The 17934-nt window shown below is 50.9% G+C and overlaps 1 protein-coding gene across 1 annotated transcript in view; it reads right to left on the bottom strand.

Annotated features, from left to right (window-relative positions):
• The window catches only part of ADAMTSL3 (ADAMTS like 3), a gene marked incomplete at both ends in the record, with an annotated part of 163338 nt that overhangs the window by 71934 nt on the left and 73470 nt on the right, over positions 1–17934 (bottom strand). Inside the window, 4 exon segments of the mRNA XM_080651713.1 lie at positions 813–951; positions 1616–1727; positions 2396–2553; positions 4947–5021. Of these exon segments, the coding sequence (XP_080507839.1) occupies positions 813–951; positions 1616–1727; positions 2396–2553; positions 4947–5021 (484 nt within the window).

Here is a 17934-nt window from a genome sequence, read left to right as displayed (position 1 = left end):
CTTTGTCTTCAGTATGTCTCTATCAAGACAAACCTACGTTTCTTTGAAAATGGAAGCTTTTGTTTCTTTGCGGCCACATCCACGCAAACCTTGTTTTTGTGGCCTGTGCTAGCCTGTGAGTGTGATGTGCTTGGTCTAAATAGACCTGTATCTACATAAGACATTGAATTTACAGTGGAATAAAAACACAAAGTACAGCCCTGGCCGATGTGGCTCAGTGGATAGAGTATCAGCCTGCGGACCGTCGGGTCCCGGATTCGAATTCCAGTCAGCGCACATGCCTGGGCCGCGGGCTCGATCCCGCCTAGGGGGGCATGCAGGAGGCCGCCAATCCATGATTCTCTCTCATCATGGATGTTTCTCTCTCTCTCCCTCTTCCTTCCTCTCTAAAAATCAAAAAAAAAAAAAAAAAAAAAAAATATATATATATATATATATATATATATATATATATATATATATATATATATATATATAAAGAAGTATGGCCCTAACTGGTTTGGCTCAGTGAATAGAGCATCAGCCTGTGGACTGAAGGGTCCCGGGTTCGATTCCGGTCAAGGGCATGTACCTTGGTTGCGGGCACATCCCCAGTGGGGGGCGTGCAGGAGGCAGCTGATGGATGTTTCTCTCTCATCAATGTTTCTAACGCTCGATCCCTCTCCCTTCCTCTCTGTAAAAATCAATAAAATATATTTAAAAAAAATAAAAATAGAAAAAGAAGTATGTGCCTATCATTAAAGGAAACACACAAACAAAATAACAAACAAACAAAAAACCCTCCAAGCGCGGGGAGCGGGCAGGGCGCCCACCTGGAGGGGCAGGGGTCCATGCCGCACTCCTTCAGCTTGGGTTTGGGCTTGACGTTCTCGGGGTAGTAGTGGCAGTAATGGTCGGGGACCACTCTCTTTAGGCGCGTGTCCACGCACTCGGCCGAGTTCAGCTGGTAACCTGCGGGGGGGAGAAGGACAGTCTGAGAACTGCACCTGTTTCTTCTTGCGTGGCTGCCTTCTCACGCCCACACCCCATTTCCCCCTCCCCCCTATTTAAGAAACATAACTCAGGCCCGGCCGGCGTGGCTCAGTGGTTGAGCGTCGAACAATGAACCAGGAAGTCAAGGTTGGTTTGATTCCCCGTCAGGGCCCATGCCCAGGTCTCGGGCTCGATCCCCAGTAGGGGGCGTGCAGGAGGCAGCCGATCCATGATTCTTTCTCCTCATAGATGTTTCTCTCTCCCTCTCCCTTCCTCTCTCTCTCTCTCTCTCTCTTCCTCTCTCTCTCTCTCTCTTTCTCTTCCTCTCCCTTCCTCTCTGTAAAAAACCAATAAAACATATACATATATTTTTTTAAAAAAGAAACTCAACCCAGGCTCGGCCAGTGCGGCTCAATGGTTAAGCACCAACTGATGAACCAGGAGGTCAAGGTTGGTTCGATTCCCGGTCAAGGGCACATGCCTGGGTCGCGGGCTCGATCCCCAGTAGGGGGCGTGCGGGAGGCAGCCGATCCAGGATTCTCTCTCCTCACAGATGTTTCTCTCTCGCTCTCCCTTCCTCCCTCTAAAAGTTAATAAACACATTAAAAACCAGAACAAATCTCGATGCGCGCCCGTGCCTCACCTCCTCCGCAGGTCACGGTGCAGGGGAAGAAGTCGGTCTGCCGCCACTGATGGCTGATGGGCTGGTAGAAGAAGAACTGCACCACGCTGTCCCTCGCCACCGTGAACCTGGCCTGGACGGAGAGAGAGGGTCAGCCTCTGCAGGGAGGGCCACGCCCATGCTGTCCACGCCTTTCAGAACACGGTGGATAGAGGGTCGGCCTGAAGATGGAAGGGTCCCGGGTTCGATTCCGGTCAAGGGCACAGGCCTGGGTTTGGGGCTCGATCCCCAGTGGGGGGCGTGCAGGAGGCAGCCGATCCATGGTTCTCTCTCATCATTGAAGTTTCACTCTCTCTTTCCCTCTTCCTTCTTCTCTGAAATTAATAAAAAAATATTTTTAAAAAGCTAAAAAATAGCCCTAACCGGTTTGGCTCAGTGGATAGAGTGTCGGCCTGCGGACTCAAGGGTCCCAGGTTTGATTCCTGGGGCACGTACCTTGGTTGCGGGCACATCCCCAGTAGGAGGTTTGCAGGAGGCAGCTGATGGATGTTTCTCTCTCATCGATGTTTCTCACTCTCTCTCCCTCTCCCTTCCTCTCTGTAAAAAATCAATAAAATATTTTTTAAAAAATCTAAAAAAAAAAAAAAAAAGAATCAATGGGAAAAATGTCCTTGGGTGAAGATTAACAAAAAATAAAAAATGAAATTCAGGATGTGTGGAGCTTCCGATGACCGCCACCCCCCCCCCCCCCAACACACACACACACAGCCCGTCCCCCGTTTACAAAGAGGCGCGTCCTACCTTGAAGATGAAGTCGGCCGTCAGGGGCCCGGGAATCTTGAAGGTCTGCCTGTCGGGGCCCCTCTGAAACTCCACGGTCGTGTTTTCTACCTCGAAGATGCCGGGGCTGTTAAAGCTGTGCTCCCCTTTGCTCCCCTGAAGAGTTTTGGATTCGATAACTACCATTGAAAAAGGAAATGGGAATGAGAGAGAACAGGGGCCGTGTGCTGAGCTGAGCAGCTCAGGGAGGCCTCGGGCGGCCTTGCACACTCAGAGACCTCACGTAGCCCCCCAGGATGGCCTGACGTTAAACTTGGACTAACAGCAGCGATGGTGGGGAGTCCCGTCCCAGGCCGGGATCGCCCCTGACGAGGTCCGCCTTTACCTTCCCTGAGCCTGTCTGTTGTCTTCCTGCATCTGTGACAACATGTGGTCGGCAGGTCACAGTCATTTCCCTTTTCCCGGGCCCCCAAAGCACAGGCACCCCTCTGTGCGGACCACAGACCCCCTCATTGTCATGAGCTAACTGCTGACTGTTAACTCCCCTGCACCACCTGCGGAAGGAAGCAGGTGTCCATCATCTTTTATCCAATCCCAGGGGTTCCCCCGCTTTGCTTGCTCCCGCCTCCCTAATCCATCCCCAGTGGATTTCATGTCACCCCCCACGTCCCTCCTTTGGCTGCAATGTACACGGAGTGGCCAGATGGTGATGACCTCTGAACGCATAATAACCTGGCCACTCAGTGTCCATCCTATAGAATAAAAGGCTGATATGCAAATGGTCCCCTCGACCAGGAGTTCGACCAGCAGGCAGGCCGGCCAACCGCCCATGTCCCCTTCCCCTGCCAGGCTGGCAGGACCCCACTCATGCACAAATTCATGCATTGGGCCTCTAATATATATATATATAATTTTATATACTGAGTGGCCAGATGATCATGCGTTCAGAGATCATAATAATCTGGCCACTCAGTGTATAAAAATAGGCGAAAAACAGCCATTCTCTGGAGCATCATCCCAATCCTTTGAAATCCTGCTTCCCGGCAATTGGTAGAATGTGGTTTTTGTGGGTTGTTTTTGTTTTTGTTTTTTTATGTTAACAGAACTATCTTTTGTGAGGTCATTTATAACATCCCATTATTCTCAGGTGTACAACCTAATAGTTTGTTATTTGTATCTGTTATGAAACTATCACCCCACAATATGTCTAGTTACCACCCATCACCTCACATCGTTATATTAAAGTATTTTTAAAATATATTTTATTGATTTTTTACAGACAGGAAGGGAGAGGGATAGAGAGCCAGAAACATCGGATGAGAGAGAAACATCGATCAGCTGCCTCCTGCACACCTCCTACTGGGGATGTGCCCACAACCAAGGTACATGCCCTTGACTGGAATCGAACCTGGGACCCTTCCGTCCGCAGGCCGATGCTCTATCCACTGAGCCACACCGGTTAGGGCCATTATATTAAAGCATTATAATAATTTGAAGAGTTTCTCTCTCAGCTACTTTCTTTTCCTTTTTAAAAAAATATTTTTGTTGATGTCAGGGAGGAGGGAAGAGGTAGAGAGAGAGAAAAATCCATGATGAGAGAGAATCATGGATCGGCTGCCTTCTGCATGCCCCCCACTGGGGATGGAGCCCGCAACCCGGGCATGTGCCCTGACCAGGAACCAAACCCTGACCTCCTGGTTCCTAGGTCGACGCTCTACCACCGAGCCACACCAGCCGGGCTAAACTTATCCTCAGTAGGCCAGACCACACATGCCTGGAAGTGATCATTTCTGCCTTTACTTATTTTGTTTCACGTTTACTTATTCGGTTTACTGTCTCTTGACTGTTGTTAGAATTTACACAACTCTTTTTGGGGCTGTGTTTTTGGGAACCACCTTTCGTATCCTAAGAAAAATCAGGTCCAGCCCTGGCCGGTGTGGCTCAGTGGATAGAGCGTCGGCCTGCGGACCGAGGGGTCCCAGGTTCGATTCCGGTCAAGGGCATGTATCTTGGTTGCAGGCTCCACCCTGGCCCAGGCTCTGGTCGGGGCGTGGGCAGGAGGCAACCAATTGATGTTTTTCTCTCTCTCTCATCAATAGAAATATATCCTCAGGTAAGGATTAAAAAATTAGTTATAGTGCCCGGCCGGCATGGTTCAGTGGTTGAGCGTTGACCTATGAACCAGGAGGTCACGGTTCAATTCCCGGTCAGGGCACATGCCTGAGTTGCAGGCTCCATCCCCACTAGGGGGCGTGCAGGAGGCAGCCGATCCATAACTCTCCCTCCTCAGATGTTTCTCTCTCCCTCTCCTTCTCCCTTCCTCTCTGAAATCAATAAAAAAAAATTTTTAAAAAAGAACGATTATTATTATTACTAGAGGCCCGATGCACGAAATTTGTGCAAGGGGCTCGGTCCTCGCAGTCCCAGCTTCGCCCGGAAGGTCGTCCGGAAGGACGCCCGGAAGGACGCCCGGAAGGACGGCCGGTCTAATTAGCATATTATGCTTTTATTATTATAGAATATTTTTTGCTAAATAAACTTGCAGAAAACCGTAAGAAAATGTCCTACTTACAGAGATGCGCAGGTCCTTTCGCGGTGATTCTCACACTCCGACTCCCCAGGGGCACGGCGATCACGTTCTCCTCCCCTAGGAGAGGGCACAGGACCAGGGTCGGCAAACGTGGGCAAGTCAATCAAACCTGGGGGCAGGGCGAAGCATTCCAAACACACTGCGGACGGATCACGAGAATTCTCGTTTTTCCCCGTTCTAAGGCTTGTGGCCAAACATGAGAATTCTTTAAAAAGCTATTAGCTTGGCCCTAGCTGGCTTGGCTCAGTGGATAGAGCATCCGCCTGGAAACGGAAGAGTCTGAGTTCGATTCCAGTCAAGGTCACATGCCAGGGTTCTGGGCTCGATCCCCAGTAGGAGGCATGCAGGAGGCAGCTGATCCATGATCCTCTTTCACCATGAATGTTCCCATCTCTCTCTCCTTCTCCCTTTCTCTCTGACATCAATAAAATATATTTTATAAAAGCTATTAGCTTGTGAGAACATGTGATCAATCACTTCAAAATGCAATGGGTATTTAATTTTAAGGAGTGCCTTGAACGTTTATGTAAAACGTTTTCTGTACGCATTCCACAGAAACTTACCTGGCAGCTGGGTAAAGCTAGCAATAAAACAAGTGGTCCACAATGTGTTAACTGTCATTTCTACCGGACAGCCCAAAAGTCTTGGGAAAGCACCTACTATGTACAGGGCATATTAGTACCACGCCTGTCGTTTCATTTAAGACCATTTTTATTTCTTTATAATATACTAGAGGCCCGGTGCATGACATTCGTGCACTGGGGGAGGCGGGGGGTGTGCCTCAGCCCAGCCTGCACCCTCTCCAATCTCGGAACCCTTGGGAGATGTCTGACTGCCAGTTTAGGCCCGATCCCTGTGGAATCCCTCTCACAATCCAGGACTGCTGGCTCCCAACCTCTCGCCTGCCTGCCTGCCAGCCTGCCAGCCTGATCACCCCCCTAACCACTCCCCTACCAGCCTGATCAATGCCCAACTGCTCCCCTGCTGGCCTGGTCGCCCCTAACTGCCTTCCCTTGCTGGCCTGATTGCCCACAACTGCCCTCCCCTGCCAGCCATCTTGTGGCAGCCATCTTGTGACCACATGGGGTGGCCATCTTGTGCGAGGGCATGATGGTCAATTTGCATATTATCTTTTTATTATATAGGACTATAGGCCCAGTGCATGAATTCGTGCACCAGTGGGGTCCCTCGGCCTGGCCTGTGGGATCGGGCTGAAACTGGCTCTCTGACATCCCCTGAGGGGTCCCGGATTGCAAGAGGGCTCAGGCAAGGCCAAGGGACCCCACCAGTGCATGATTTAGGCCAGGGAAGGACATGGGAGGTTGGCCAGTTGGGGAGGGACCGCAGGAGGGCTCCAGGGTGTGTCTGGCCCATCTCGCTCAGTCTCGATTGGCTGGACCCCAGCAGCAAGCTAACCTACCAGTCAGAGCGTCTGCCCCCTGGTGGTCAGTGCTCATCATAGCATGCAGTTGAGCGGCCTTAGCATATCATTAGCAAATTACACTTTGATTGGTTGAACAGCCAACCAGTTGACCGGACACTTAGCATATTAGGCTTTTATTATAGGATTTTTATTGATTTCAGAGAGGAAGGGAGAGGGAGAGGGAGAGAGAGAGAAACATCCATGATGAGAGAGAATCACGGATCGGCTGCCTCCTGCACACCCCACACTGGGGACCGAGCCGGCAATCTGGGCATGTGTCCTGACTGGGAATCGAACCTGGGACCCTCAGTCTGCAGGCCAACACTCTATCCACTGAGCTGCACCGGCCAGGGCTGAGTCCATTTGTAAATCACATTAAAGAAAGCTTGAAAGTGTTTGGCTGGGTAGAGGGCACCAAATCCACAGATGTTCACATTACCTTTGCCGAGAAATGCACGTTGGGGGACAGCGGGACAAGGCTGGGGACACGGGACCACCTGGAAGGGGAACCTCTTCCTTAGATCATGACAAGCAACTGTACACTGAACAGTTTTTAAAATATATATATTTTGCCCTAGCCGGTTTGGCTCAGTGGATAGAGCATTGGCCTGGGGACTGAAGGGTCCCAGGTTCGATTCCTGGTCAGGGCACATGCCCGGGTTGCAGGCTTGATTCCCATTATGGGGCGTGCAGGAGGCAGCTGATCCATGACTCTCTCTCATTATTGATGTTTCTCTCTCTCTCTCTCTCTCTCTCTCTCTCTCTCTCTCTCTCTCTCTCTCTCTCCCCCTCTCCCTTCCTCTCTGAAATCAATAAAAATATATTTTTAAAATCCTCTATAATAAAAGCCAGGTAAACATACAACCAGAACAACCTCTCGACCAGTTGCTATGAGGTGCATTGACCACCTCTCAGTCCCTCCTCCCCCCACCCCCCTGCCCTCAGGCTCCAATTGCAGGATGGTGAATGGAAAACCTCGGGAAACTGGGTGGGTGGTTGCAGGGTGGGACTGGGGACTGGCGAGCGGGCAGAACAGCTGACCTCTTGGTCCCTCCCCACTGGCCCACAGGCTCTGATTGATCAGTGGATGGCGAATAAAGGAACTAGGGTGGGTGGCGTGGTGTGGCAGGACTGGGGACTGGCAAATGGGCCGAAGATGGCCCTGATCGCAGGCTAGGCCTACGGACCCTACCTGCCCTGACCCTCTCCAGAAAAGGTTGCGCATCTGCAGAAGCCTCTGTGATCCCTGGAGATGCCAGCACCTCCCAGAATCACCTGGAGAAACCGTTAAAGCTCAGGTGCCTGCCCAGCCGGGCCCTCTACAGCCTCTTTCTTTATATACTTAGATGTGCTGGTGTTTGCTCATAACCTTTTAAGACCTTTTAATTGTCGGTGATTTTGTTTGAAATTCAGTTAGTTCTGTGGTACCTATTGCTGCCATGCTTTGCCTTGTCTGTCACTATGGGCCACTTCTCAATAAGACCAGTGGCTCCTGGTACGCTCCCCCTCAGTCTGGAGCAGGCCCGCACTAGAGACCCGGATGGAGGGAGGGTCCGACTGTAGATGCAGTAGAGCGGGCGCTCTGTGCTACGTTCACACGTTTGCAGGTGGAATGGCCAAGCAGGCCTGCTTCTAAGGCTCCTTCACTGTGGATTCCGAGGGGGTAGAAGCCAGTGGCGCCAACCAACTAGCTGGAGAGAAGGTTTCATCTCTATTCCACCCCACAGTGTTAATTATAGGAGGTCCATGTCTGGGAACCCTCAGACTTAGTGGTGGTGGTGGTGGTGGTGGTGATGATTGTGGTGGTGATGGTGATGGTGATGGTGGTGGTGGTGGTGATGGTGATGGTGGTGGTGGTGATGGTGGTGGTGATGGTGATGGTGGTGGTGGTGATGGTGGTGGTGGTGGTGATGGTGGTGGTGGTGTTGATGGTGGTGGTGATGGTGATGGTGGTGTGGTGGTGATGGTGGTGGTGGTGATGTGGTGATGGTGGTTGTGATTGTGGTGTTGGTGTTGATGGTGATGGTGTGATGGTGGTGGTGGTGGTGGTGGTGGTGGTGGTGATGATGGTGGTGGTGATAGTGGTGGTGGTGGTGATGGTGGTAGTGATGGTGGTGGTGGTGGTGATGTGGTGATGGTGGTGGTGATTGTGGTGTTGGTGTTAATGGTGATGGTGTGATGGTGGTGGTGGTGGTGGTGGTGATGGTGATGGTGTTGGTGATGATGGTGGTGGTGGTGGTGATGGTGTTGGTGATGATGGTGATGGTGCAGGTGGTGACTGGTTCCTGCTGAACACTTCCATTGTTTGGCACTCTTCCAAAATTTTTAAATTGACATTTGGGATAAGAGATCCTTGACACTCTTAACCACTGTGCCATCTTCCAGGGCTCCCACTCGCCACCCTTTAACGCCATTTGCCTATTTTATAAACTACCAGTGACAGGCAGTGTGGGATAGTGGGTAAGATCACAGACTGTGGTGCCAGGCAACCTGGGTGGGACTATCAACTCTGCCAGGTCACAATTGTGACCTTGGGCACGTGTCCTACCTTCTCTGTGCCTCTCATGTCTATAAGATCATGATAAGAATATTTGTGTCAAGGGGTTGTTGAGAGGGTCCAATGAGGTCTTGATAAGTGTAAGTTATTAAAACCATGCTGAGCGCTTAGTAGGCCCCCAGGCATGTTGCCAAGTAACAAGATAAATTACCTCATTCGGTCCAATAAAAACCCAGCTCTACAATGGAGAAAACCGAAGTTGCCCCAGCCAGTGTTGCTCAGTGGATAGAGCCTCAGCCTGCAGATCAAAGGGTCCCAGGTTCGATTTCGATCAAGGTTGCATGTACCTCGGTTGCAGGCTCCTCCCCAGCCGGGGCCCTGGTCAGGGTGCGTGCAGGAGGCAACCCATCCATGTGTCTCTCTCACATCAGTGTTTCTCTCTGTCTCTCCCTCTCTCTTCCATTCTCTCTAAAATCAATGGAAAAATATCCTCAGGTGAGGATTTAAAAAAAAAAGAAAAAAAAACCTGAAGTTGCCTGGCTGGTGTGGCTTAGTGGTAGAACATTGACCTATGAACCAGGAGGTTACGGTTCGATTCCCGGCCAGGGCACATGCCCGAGTAGCGACCTCGATCCCCATTGTGGGGTGTGCAGGAGGCAGCCAATCCATGATTCCCTCTCATCATGGATGTTTCTCTCTCTCTCCCTCTCCTCTCCCTTCCTCTCTGAAACCAATAAAAATATTAAGAAATTTAAAAAAAGACTGAAGTTTTCCAAGTGTGAATGACTTGCTTAAGTTCAGAGTTCTGAATCAGTGGAGCTGGAGTCAGAACCAACATCCACACTCTTAACCCTTCGACGGTGAGACCCGGTTTTAACTGTGTTAATCCCAACATGTATGTTCGCTACAAGCATTCCCGGCCTGGGATGCACTTGCTGGATTTTGCAATCGCCGGGCTGACCCAAGGGCCCCGGAAGGCTGATTCTGCTCATCTCCCTCCCACACACAAAGCTCAAGACCAGCTGGTCCGACACAGTTTTCCCATGTCTCATTTCCTGCTGCCGATCCCAGCTTCGCTAAGTAGCAAGATGTCCAGGAAATGAGTTGTCTGCACCATACTAAACCAATCAATAAACATTAGCTCCGGGCCAGAAGCCCTGTCATTGATATCAGCTGATGGATCCTACACTGAGTGGCCAGATTATTACAACCACCCCATCAGTACTTCGTTGGGCCACCTTTTGCCTTCAACACTGCGGCGATTCTTCTTGGCATTGACTCCACGAGATGCTGAAAGGTGATGCGAGGAATCTGACACCAGGCCTGAGGGATAGCACTGTCCGGTTCTGTGAGATCTGATGGCTGTGGAACCAGCTGCCTGATGGCTCTTTCAACTTCGTCCCACAAATGCTCAATTGGATTGAGATCTGGTGATTGTGGGGGCCACCTAAGAAAGGTAAAGTCTCCCTCATGTTCTTGAAACCACTCCTGCACAATACGAGCACCGTGGTATGGTGCATTGTCTTGTGGGAAGAAGCCATCTCCATGGGGATACGCCATCAACATGACAGGATGAACTTGATCAGCAACGATACTTAGGTATGTTGTGCTATTCAGACGTTGTTCCACACGAATTAAAGGGCCCAAATCATGCCAGGAGAACATGCCCCAAACCATAACACCGCCCCCACCAGCTTGAAGGGTTGTACTCATGCGTGTGGGGTGCATGTTTTCATGCTGTTTCCGCCAAATTCTCACTCTGCCGTCTGCATGATGCAACTGGAAACGTGACTCATCGGACCACAGGACTTTTTTCCAACGCTCCACTGTCCAATCCCTGTGTTCCTGTGTGAATTGGAGACGTTTTATCTCGGTAACCGCAGACAGCAAAGGTGTTCGAACAGGCCTTCGGCTTCCATATCCCATACGATGCAGCGTACGGCTAATTTACCTACAAACGTCCGGTGGTCATAATGATCTCGCCACTCAGTGTATATAATAAAAGCCTAATATGCTAAGTGTCCGATCGTCTAGTCGGCTGTTCAACCAATCAAAGCGTAATATGCTAATGATATGCTAAGGCAGCTCAACCGCTCGCTAGGACATGCACTGACCACCAGGGGGCAGGCGCTGGGACCAGTAGGTTAGCTTGCTGCTGGGGTCCGGCTGATCGGGACTGAGTGAGATGGGCTGGACCCGCCCTGGAGCCCTCCCTCGGCCCCTCCCCCCAGCCGGCCCACCCCATGGGCTCCCATTGGGCCAGCCAGCTGGATCCCACCTGTGCACAAATTCGTGCACTGGGCCTCTAGTTTTCATTATAAACTCCAAGGAGAACGATACCAACCTAAAGACACGTGCTCCCTGGTAACCCAAGGAGAGAGCTACTCTAGTCACTTTGGCAACCTCACTCCTACCTTTTTCTTTTAAAAAAAATATGTATTTTTATTGATTTCAGAGAGGAAGGGAGAGGGATAGAGAGAGAGAAACCTCAATGATGAGAGAGAATCATGGGTCGGCTGTCTCCTGCATGCCCCCCACTGGGGATGGAGCCCGCAACCCACGCATGTGCTCTTGCAGGGAATTGAACTCAGGACCCTTCAGTCCGCAGGCCAGTGCTCTACCCACTGAGCCACATCATCTAGGGCCCTATCTTTTTTTTTTTATTGGGCCCTGGCTGGTGTGGCTCAGTGGATAGAGTGTCAGCCTATGGACTGAATGGTTCCAGCTTAGATTCTGGTCAAGGGCACATGCCTGGGTTGTGGGCTCGGTCCCCAGTGGGCGGCATGCAGGAGGCAGCCAATCGTTGATTCTCTCTCATCATTAATGTGTCTATCTCTCTCTCTCCCTCTCCCTTCTGCTCTGAAGTCAATACAAATATATACATTTTTAAAAAGTATATTTATTGGGGTGACGTTGGTTTTATTTTGAATTGCTGGCTTTCGATGTTTTCAATGTGCATTGTTGCCCCGGCCAGTTTGGCTCAGTGGATAGAGTGTCGGCCCTTGAACCGAAGGGTCCCGGGCTCAATGCTGGCCGAGGGCATGTCCCTAGGTTGCCAGAGCGCTCAGTGAAGTTATTCACTAGCCCCATGCCTGCCTGCCCTTAGGCGGACGAGACCAAAATGAGGGACAAACCCGGAAATACAAGTGGGCCCCTCGGCGCTGAGCCCAGACTCGTCAAACCAAGGTGTTTGCTTCCTCGTTGCTGTTTTTTATTTTTATTTTTTATTTTCTTTTGATATATTTTATTGCTTTTTTACAGAGAGGAAGGGAGAGGGAGAGAGAGCTAAAAACATCGATGAGAGAGAAACATCCATCAGCTGCCTCCTGCACACCCCCTACTGGGGATGTGCCCGCAACCAAGGTACATGCCCTTGACCGGAATCGAACCTGGGACCCTTCAGTCCGCAGGCCGACGCTCTATCCACTGAGTCACACCCGTTAGGGCTGGTTGCTGTTTTTTAGAGTTTTCTCTATTTATTTATTTATTTATTTATCTATATATATAAAAGCCTAATATGCTAAATGTACAACCAATTGGTTGACAGTTCAACCAGTCACTATGATGCGCACTGACCACCAGGGGGCAGATGCTCCAACTGGTAGGTTAGCTTGCTGCTGGGGTCCAGCCAATCTGGACTGGGTGAGATAGGCTGGGCACGCCCTGGAGCCAACCTCCCGCAGTCCCTCCCTGGCCTCTAAAATATCTTTTCTAATTAATTTCCTTTTAATGTGCATGAATTCATGCACCGGGCCTCTAGTTTTAACATATTTGTATTGATTTCAGAGAGGAAGAGAGAGGGAGAGAGAGAGAAACATCCCCAATGAGAGAGAATCACGGATCGGCTGCCTCCTGCACGCTGCCCCACTGGGGATGGAGCCCGCAACCTGGGCATGTGCCCTGACTGGGAATCGAACCCTGACCTCCTGGTTCCTAGGTGGATGCTCAACCACTGAGCCATGAGGCTGGGCCTGGTTGCTGTTTTTAGAGTTTTAATTTTTTTAAAATATATTTTATTGATTTTTTTACAGAGAGGAAGGGAGAGGGATTGAGAGTTAGAAACATCGGTGAGAGAGAAACATCGATCAGCTGCCTCCTGCACACCACCTACTGGGGATGTGCCCACAACCAAGGTGCATGCCCTTGACCAGAATCGAACCCAGTACCCCCCTTCAGTCCGCAGGCTGACGCTCTAGCCACTGAGCCAAACCAGTTAGGGTTTTTTTTTAGCTTTTTTAAAATATTTTTTTTAAATTAATTTCAGAGAAGAAGGAAGAGGGAGAGAGAGATGGAAACATCCATGATGAGAGAGAATCATTGATTAGCTGCCTCCTGCACGCCCCCTACTGGGGATTGAGCCCTCAACCCAGACATGTGCCCTTGACCAGAATTGAACCTGAGACCTTTCAGTTCACAGGCCGATGCTCTACCCACTGAGCAACACCGGCTAGGGCTCCATTGATTCTTAGAAAGAGTGGAAGTGAGGGGGAGAGAGAGAGAAAGAGAGAGAGAGAGAGAGGAATATCGATGTGAGAGAGACCCCATCAATGGGTTGCCTCCTGCATGTGCCCCAACTAGGGCCCGGATCTGGTCTGCAACCAAGGTACATGCCTTTGACCGGAATCGATCCTGGGACCCTTCAATCCGCAGGCCACACTCTATCCACGGAGCCACACCGGTCAGGGCTGTTTTCAGAGGTGTTTTCCCAGCAGCCTCCAGTCCCGGTTCCCACCCCCAGAGCTGTTTGGGCCGGTAGCCGGCTCAGCCTCCCCGCCTCCCTCCGCACAGGAAATGCATGTGCTGTATCTGAATGAATTTCTGACTGCTCAGAGCAAAGGTTTTGGCTCCAGCTCTCCCACCTGGAACCTGCCCCCCCACCCACCCACCCATGGGGAGAATGGGCCCGGGAGACACCTCGTGCATCGCCCCCAGGGCATCTCCCTGCCGTGTCCCCACTCGTGCATGGCCCAGGGGGGTCATTGCCGCTGGACGGGTTGGCAAGGTGGGGACCTGGGTGCCTCGCGGGCGATGCACACCCGGGGGGAGGGGACGTGGCTGCCCTGGCCACATTTCTTTCACACGGAGGAGCTGATTGCAGGAAAGTGTTTCCATATGGCCCCGGGGCAATCCAGCCAAGACCGGCCTTGGCGGGCCAGCCTCAGAGCAGCCACAGGCCTGAGGGGCTGGGATGGAGCGAGGGCCAGGGCACCGTGTGTTTTCTGTTGTTTGTTTTAAAAAATATATTTTATTGATCTTTACAGAGAGGAAGGGAGAGGGAGAGAGTGAGAAACATCGATGAGAGAGAAACATCCATCAGCTGCCTCCTGCACACCTCCCACTGGGGATGTGCCCGCAACCAAGGTACATGCCCTTGACCGGAATGGAACCCGGGACCCTTCAGTCTGCAGGCCGATGCTCTGCTGTTTGTTTTAATTTAAAAAAAATTTTTTTTTGTGAATCCTCACCCCGAGGATATTTTCCCATTGATTTGTAGGGAGAGTGGAAGGGAGAGAGAGAGACAGAGAAACATCGATGGGAGAGAGACACATCGATGGATTGCCTCCTGCATGTGCCCTAACCAGGGCCCGGGCTGGGCAGGAGCCTGCAACCGAGGGTCGTGCCCTTGACCAGAATCGAACCCAGGACCCTTCTGTTCCCAGGCCGGGTGCTCTATCCACTGAGCCACACCGGCCAGGGTTCCTACACTTCTTTTTTTTTTTTTAATGTATTTTTTATTGATTTCAGAGAGGAAGGGAGAGGGAGAAATAGAAACGTCAATGATGAGAGAGAATCATTGATCAGCTGCCTCCTGACCTCCCCCTACTGGGGATTGAGCCTGCAACCCAGGCACATGCCCTTGGCTGGAATCGAACCCAGGACCCTTCTGTTCCCAGGCCGCATGCTCTATCCACTGAGCCACACTGGCCAGGGCTCCCACACTTCTTTTTTTTTAAAACATATTTTTATTGCTTTTTTACAGAGAGGAAGGGAGAGAGATAGAGAGTTAGAAACATCAATGAGAGAGAAATATCGATCAGCTGCCTCCTGCACACCCCCTACTGGGGATGTGCCCGCAACCAAGGTACATGGCCTTGACCGGAATCGAACCCGGGACCCTGCAGTCCACAGCCCACGCTCTATCCACTGAGCCACACCGGCCAGGGCTCCCACACTTCTTAAACCCCGGGCTCACTGCAGCTCTGACCTGCTGTGGGTGCGCAGCCCTCCTCCTGTCTGGGAGAACCGCTCCCTCTTTACCCTCGCCGTCTATTCGCTCAGCGACCCACAGCGACCAGGCTGTGGTTTCAGCCTGAAATGCATCAAAACCACTCTCGCTGAGGCGGCCGGTGATCTCCCAACTGCCAGCGAGAAACGGGGGGCCGTACCCCGCCTGAGGGCTCAGGACAGCATCTAACGTGGCTGCCCACTGCCTCCTTTTTCTTTTCCATTTTCTTTTCTTTTCCTTTTTTTTTTGTTAATCCTCATCCGAGGGTGTTTTCCCATTGATTTGTAGGGAGAGTGGAAGGGAGGGGGAGAGACAGAGGGAAACACCGATGTGAGAGAGACACATCGATGGGTTGCCTCCTGCACTCGCCCTGACCAGGGCCCGGGGCCGGGGAGGAGCCTGCAACCCAGGTACGTGCCCTTGACCAGGAATCGAACCCAGGACCCTTGGGTCTGCAGGCCAACGCTCTATCCACTGAGCAACACCAGCCAGGGCTCTGCCTCCTTTTTGGAATTACTTCTTCCTTTAGCCTCCGTGACTCCTTTCTTGCTGTAATCAACATCTGATGGCCCCTCGAGGCAGAGGTCAGCGGACTGCAACCCGCGGGCCAGATGCAGCCTGCAGCCCATTTTGTGAATAAAGTTTTATTGGAACACAGCCATGCCATTGGTTCACAGGTAATCTGTGGGCACTTTGGCACCGCAATGGGAGGGCTGAGTGGGGACAGAGAACCTGTCCACCTCCCTGCCCCCCACCCCAGAAACCCTAATACATGTATATCCGGTCCTTTACAGAAAAGCGTACTGACCCCCAAATGCAAGTGTTATTTAAAAGGCAGGTGTTACCTAAGTGAAAAGAGGGACATGTCTGAATATCTGAAGTTTAGAAAGCATTCGTTCTAAAAGCACAAGCAATATTTAACGTCCATGGCAAGCCAAGAGCAGCCTAGGACACAGGTATAACGGATAAAAGCTCAGCATTTGTGAAACGGTCACCCTTCACAACGCTGAGGAAAACGTGCCAATGGGAAAATGAAGGTGGAGGAGTGAGAACAAAAAGCAACAAAATGAAATAAAATGCAGGAAGGAGCAACAATGACAATATTTTTACCTTGTTAGCAATCAAAGGGAGGCAAATCAAAGAAATGACGATTTTATGGTTTACCGGAAAAGTTGGCAAATATTTAAAAACTAGAAGCCCAGTGCACGAAATTCGTGCATGGGGGGGGGTGTCCCTCAGCCCAGCCTACACCCTTTCCAATCTGGGACTCCTTGGGGGATGTCCAACTGCTGGGATCGGGCCTCAACCGGCAGCCGGACATCCCTCTCGCAATCCAGGACTGCTGGCTCCTAACTGCTCGCCTGCCTGTCTGCCTGATCGTCCCTAACCACTCTGCCTGCTGGCCTGATTGCCCCCTAATTGCCCTTCCCTGCCAGCCTGATCACCCCTAACTGCCCTCCCCTGCCAATCTGATCGCCCTTAACTGCCCTCCCCAGCCGGCCTGATTGCCCCTAACTTCCCTCCCCTGCTGGCCTAATTGCCCCTAACCACCTCTGCCTCAGCCCCCACCACTGTGGCTTTGTCCAGAAGGACGTGCAGAAGATGTCCAGTCTAATTAGCATATTACCCTTTTATTAGTATAGATAAGGCACGTGAAAATGTGGGCCCAGAATTAAACAAAATTTTCAAGTAACTTTTGGTTGTTGTATAATGGGAGAATAGGAACATAAAATTTTTTACTATCCCTGTATAAAATTGAAAACACATATTTTCCAAAATTTAGCAAAATGAACTCCTCTAATACAATATCATTAAGTCGCTGGCAAGTTATTGGGTGGCATCCAACTCCTACAAAAGTTTCTCATTGTGAATTTTAGAATATCCCACTTTTATAAACTCACTATTCTGTCATTGGAAAAATATTGACATTCCAAGGAATTTCTGTTACTCTAATTTTAAGAAGTCAAAATAACAAAACAAATGCATTTTTCAAGGTTAACACAATTCAAGTGCAGTGTTCCTGAGGACAACACATCCTATATAATAAAAGAGAAACATGTAAATTGACCGTACCTCTGCTACGCTCACCAGCCAATCAGGAGTGAGTATGCAAATTAACCCAACAAAGATGGAAGGTTAATTTGCATATACAGGCGCCAGGTGGAGAGCAGAGCGGGAGAGCTGGCGGCTTGGAGGACTTGGCAGAGCGGGAGGCCATGGGACAGAGACAGAGCAGGAAGGGAACACCAGGAGCACGGGGAGCACCAGGAATGCTGGGAATCGTAGTTCTGGTGGCAGACGGATCTCCTAGACCAGTGGTCGGCAAACTGCGTCTCGCGAGCCACATGGGGCTCGCAAGCTGCGGTTTGCCACTCTGTTGACTAATGAGTTTGCCGACCACTGGGATAGGGGCTTAATCACAAGGAACAACAACAGCCTGTAATTATTGGAATCGAGAGTCTAGGTCAGTGGTCGGCAAACTCATTAGTCAACAGAGCGGCAAACTGCAGCTTGCGAGCCGCATGTGGCTCGCGAGCCGCAGTTTGCCGACCACTGTCCTAGACCAGTGGTTGGCAAACTCATTAGTAACAGAGCCAAATATCAACAGGACAACGATTGAAATTTCTTTTGAGAGCCGAAAACCGACTTCTGCTCATGGGCCACAAAGTTTCAATTGCACTGTACGTGCGCGCCCGCACGTGGTATTTTGTGGAAGAGCCACACTCAAGGGGCCAAAGAGCTGCATGTGGCTTGTGAGCCACAGTTTGCCGACCACTGTCCTAGACACTAGAGCAAAGTGAGTCTGGAGCAAGTGACTGTTGTG

Source organism: Plecotus auritus (genome assembly GCF_963455305.1).
Source record: "Plecotus auritus genome assembly, chromosome: 15".
Taxonomy (NCBI): domain Eukaryota; kingdom Metazoa; phylum Chordata; class Mammalia; order Chiroptera; family Vespertilionidae; genus Plecotus; species Plecotus auritus.
The sequence above is the reverse complement of the archived record's forward strand: the minus strand, read 5'-3'. Positions and strand labels throughout refer to the sequence as shown.